General features: G+C 57.2%; 2 protein-coding genes across 2 annotated transcripts in view; one reads left to right on the top strand and one right to left on the bottom strand.

Annotated features, from left to right (window-relative positions):
- The window catches only part of Fam134c (family with sequence similarity 134, member C), a 17,929-nt gene extending 17,598 nt beyond the window's left edge, over positions 1-331 (bottom strand). Inside the window, exon 1 of the mRNA XM_005394466.2 lies at positions 66-331. Within this exon, the coding sequence (XP_005394523.1) occupies positions 66-304 (239 nt within the window). The 5' untranslated portion in view covers positions 305-331. The remainder of the gene's footprint in view (positions 1-65) is intronic.
- A 278-nt stretch (positions 332-609) lies between these two features.
- LOC102019761 (tubulin gamma-1 chain) overlaps positions 610-4,267 on the top strand; it is a 7,816-nt gene continuing 4,158 nt past the window's right edge. Inside the window, exons 1-6 of the mRNA XM_005394465.2 lie at positions 610-696; positions 1,002-1,114; positions 1,272-1,439; positions 2,607-2,675; positions 2,941-3,020; positions 3,546-3,672. Coding sequence (XP_005394522.1) covers positions 648-696; positions 1,002-1,114; positions 1,272-1,439; positions 2,607-2,675; positions 2,941-3,020; positions 3,546-3,672 — 606 coding nt within the window. The 5' untranslated portion in view covers positions 610-647. The remainder of the gene's footprint in view (positions 697-1,001; positions 1,115-1,271; positions 1,440-2,606; positions 2,676-2,940; positions 3,021-3,545; positions 3,673-4,267) is intronic.

Raw genomic sequence — 4,267 nt, forward strand, 5'->3', positions numbered from 1 at the left:
GGCACAGCCCGGGAAGCTGACGGACGGCCCGCGCCCCGGACGGCTCCGGGGTCCGGGTCTCTCACCAGAAAGCCGCGTTCAGCCCCAGGCACCACAGGGCGCTCCGGGCCGGCCGCTCCCACACCAGGGCCGCCTGCAGCCGGCTCAGCAGCGGCTCGTACGGCCCCAGCACCTGCACCAGGGCCCGCTGCACCGCCTCCACCTGCTGGTCGCGCTCCCAGGAACCCGACTGGGCTCGGCGGCCCCTAACAGCCGATCCTGCCGCAGGGTCCGGGGCCGAGGCCAGCCCCTCAGCCTCCGCCATCTCCCCCGCGCAGCCACAACCTCCGCGGCCGCGGGGAGACAGTCACAATAACACCAACTGCGCAGACGCATCGGGCCCGAAGACCGCCTCTCCCCACGGCGCGCATGCGCAGAGCTTCCAGCGTGCGCACGCAGAGGCGAGGGAAAGACGCTGCGTCAAAGAACGTCGCGACGCGCACGCGCATTTGCAGACGTGAAGCCACGGGATTAAGGAAGTGCCGTCTCCAGGGTTCAGTTCTCATTGGAGCAGAGAAAGTTCGCGGGAGCCGCGGGTTGTTTGGCGCCTGCGTCTTGCGGGGAGCGTGCTGGCCGGAGTGGCTGCAACGCTAGCGCCCCAAGGAGCGATGCCGAGGGAAATCATCACTCTGCAGTTGGGCCAGTGCGGCAATCAGAGTGAGCGAACCTCCAGCCCCTCCGATAGCCAGAGCCCCTAGATGGAACGGGGTGTGACTGTGGGGGTCTGGGCTCCATCTGTGCTTCCCAGAATCGTAGTTCCCCGGAAGGCGGGAGTCCCCGGCCCGGTGTCCCGTTGCCCAACCCCCAGGGGCCCTCCTCTGCCCAGTCGCTGGCTGCCGTCCTTTCTTCCGACGCTCCGACGTCCTACCCCTGCACGCAGGCGCTCAGGCCCCCGGGTGCCCACCGGAACCTGCCCAGACCCAGATATCTTTCTTCCCCGCCCGCCTCTCCTCCCTCCGCAGTCGGCTTCGAGTTCTGGAAGCAGCTGTGCGCCGAGCATGGCATCAGCCCCGAGGGCATCGTGGAGGAGTTCGCCACCGAGGGCACCGACCGCAAGGACGTCTTCTTCTACCAGGTGCGGGCGCCACGACGGGGGCCCGCGGGGACGGCAGCGCTCCGGTGCTGGGAACTCTGCACTCTGGGAAAGAGGCCGGGGCCGCAGGCTGAAGTGGGGGGCTGCGGGATCGGTGCTCGGCCACCCCAAGTGACAGCCCCCCGGCCTCCCTGGGCAGGCGGACGACGAGCACTACATCCCGCGGGCGGTGCTGCTGGACCTGGAGCCGCGCGTGATCCACTCCATCCAGAACTCCGCCTACGCCAAGCTCTACAACCCCGAGAACATCTACCTGTCCGAGCACGGCGGCGGTGCCGGCAACAACTGGGCCAGTGGGTTCTCCCAGGTCATTTGCCCGTCCCTAGCCAAGCCCACAACCCGCTGGGACTTCCTAGAGGGGGTGACACCAGCTCCGGGATGCATGAGTGCTGGAGCGCTCTGTGCTAGGGCAGTCTGAGAGCTTCGGGTATACTTTTTAAACCTCTCAACAGCTCTCGAGGTAGGGCCGACAGGTCACAGTGCCTTATCTACCATTCCAAAACCCATCACTTCTAAAGCAGCAAAACCAACTTTTGACGGAGACAGACTGTTTTATATTTTCTATCCAACTTACTGTCAGTACTCATACTTTTCATTGGAGAAATGTTAGTGTACTTGAGTAATACACATTAGACCCCATAAGGTTTTACTGAATATGCATTGTATGTACCAAACTGCCTTTCTAACTCCTGAAATATTTTGAGTTCAAAGTACAACTGGCCCCAAAGAATTTTCTCTAAGGGACTGCAGGCCTGTGTTATTACTGTCATTGTAGAGGAGGAAACCAGTGTAGAAAGATTTAAGTAACCTCACTGAACTGTTCAGAACTAGAGCTCACGTATGAACCTGGGTTGTCTGCATGTACAGTGCTGGCTTGTAACTATCTTCCCATACTGCTTCTCAATGCCTATAAAAGCCAAGGCCTCTGCGCACCATGGAAGAGCTTTGTAGCTAGGCATGGTGGTGCACTCCTGTAATCCCAACACTAGGAGGCTGAGGCAGGAGGACTACAAGTTTGAAGCCAGCTTGGACAACTTAGTGAGTTGGACCCTGTTTTCAAAATACGAGGAGATGGGGCTGGGGATTTAGCTTAGCGGCAAAGCGCCTGCCTGGCAAGCCCAAGGTCTTGAGTTCGGTTCCCAGTACTGGAGAAAAAAAAAAAAAATATGAGGAGAGCCGTATGTGGTGGCACACGCCTGTAATCCCAGCACTCAGGAGGCTGAGGCAGGAGGATCGTTGCAAGTTTGAGGCCAGCCTGGGCTACAAAGTGAGCTCAAGGCCAGCCTGAACTGCATAGTGAGATCTTGTCTCAAAAAGACCAAAAAAAAAAAGAAAAAAATGAAAAGGGCTTAGGATGTGGCTCAGTTCGATGCCCCTGGGTTCGATCTGCAGTGTCACAAAAGGTTATTCATAGGTCAGAGTGTTTGTCCCCTGGTCCTGTCCCACTCTGGCTCTCCTCCTTGTGTCTGTGCAGGGGGAGAAGATCCACGAGGACATCTTTGACATCATCGACCGGGAGGCAGATGGGAGTGACAGTCTGGAGGTGTGTGTCCGGGATGTGCTGGTCAGGCCTGCCATGGAGAAAGCCTGGCAACCCCTTTTGAAGCTACTTAGGCACACGGCCACCCTGTACCTCGGACAGCAGCCCCCAGGCCTTGCTGAAGGCAGGGCACCATCTCCTTGTCCTATTTGTTCCTGTGAGGGGACAGGAAGGGCTCGGCAGGTCATGAGTTGGAGCCCTTGTGGGACAGGTCTAACTTGAAACTGCCACCGGACACCACGACACTGGCTGTCCCTCTCCCACGCAGGGCTTCGTGCTGTGTCACTCCATCGCCGGGGGCACGGGCTCTGGCCTGGGCTCCTACCTCCTGGAGCGGCTGAACGACAGGTGAGGCTCCATGTCAGCTGGACGAGGCAGCCCGTGACCTTACCTTCCTAGAGCGAGGGAAGTGAAGCAACCTGGGGAAACAGATCGTGCTCCAGGGCGTGGAGCTAGAACCTAGAATCTGGGCCCTGCTGGAGGTCCAGCCAGTGAGACAGGTTTCGAGTTGAAAACCTAGATTCTGCAGTGTCTCTGCCCTTCCCCCTCTTCTGGGTTGCAGACTTTCAAGAGTGAAATCTTAGCCAGGCGTGGTGGCACACTCCTGTAATCCCAGCACTTGGGAGGCTGAGGCAGGAGGATCGGTGCAAGTTCGAGACCAGCCTGGGCTACAAAGTGAGCTCAAGGCTGGCCTGAGCTGCATAGTGAGACCCTGTCTCAAAAAGACAAAATAAAAAAGAGTGAAATCTTCTTTAATACTGATTTGTGAGCCCAATTTCTGCATCCAGGTTTAGTGATTCCCAGACATGTGGAAGAGTCCTGTGTTTCCCTAGCCTTCAATCTGCACCCCTCTTTTTCTTCCAATTCCACCAGGTACCCCAAGAAGCTGGTGCAGACCTACTCGGTGTTCCCCAACCAGGACGAGATGAGCGACGTGGTGGTGCAGCCCTACAACTCCCTCCTCACGCTCAAGCGGCTGACGCAGAACGCGGACTGTGTGGTGAGCCCCACGTTCCAACTGCCCCCTCCTCACCCCCGTTTTATCATTTTTGTGCATTTAAAAAGTCAATTTTAACTGGACCAGGTGGTTCATGCCTGTAATCCCAGCACTTGGGAGGCTGAGGCAGGAAGATCATAAGTCTTAGGCCTGCCTGAGCTACATGAGTTCAAAGTCAGGCTGAAGTACATAGTGAGACCCTATCTCTCTCTCTCTCTCTCTCTTTCTTTCTTTGTTTCTTGAAGTACATAGTGAGACCTTATTTCTCTCTTTTTTTCTTCCTTCCTTCCTTCCTTCCTTCCTTCCTTCCTTTGTCTTTCTTTCTTTTTGGCGGGACCCTATCTCAAAAAGACAAAAATAAATAAATAAAAGGCTGAGTTTGGAGCTCAGCAGGTCCTGGCCCCGAAGTCAGTGGGCTGGGCAGATTCCTTGTGAGTGGATCTTTCTGGTTGCGAGAATCATAGCTCCCAGCTCAGGCAGAGTTCTGGATATTCCTGTCCCCGTCGTTCTGCTCCTGCTCTCCCCAGGTGGTGCTGGACAACACAGCCCTGAACCTGATCGCCACAGACCGCCTGCACATCCAGAACCCGTCCTTCTC

This window comes from Chinchilla lanigera, unplaced genomic scaffold, assembly GCF_000276665.1.
Source record: "Chinchilla lanigera isolate Chin_1 unplaced genomic scaffold, ChiLan1.0 scaffold00050, whole genome shotgun sequence".
NCBI classification, from domain to species: domain Eukaryota; kingdom Metazoa; phylum Chordata; class Mammalia; order Rodentia; family Chinchillidae; genus Chinchilla; species Chinchilla lanigera.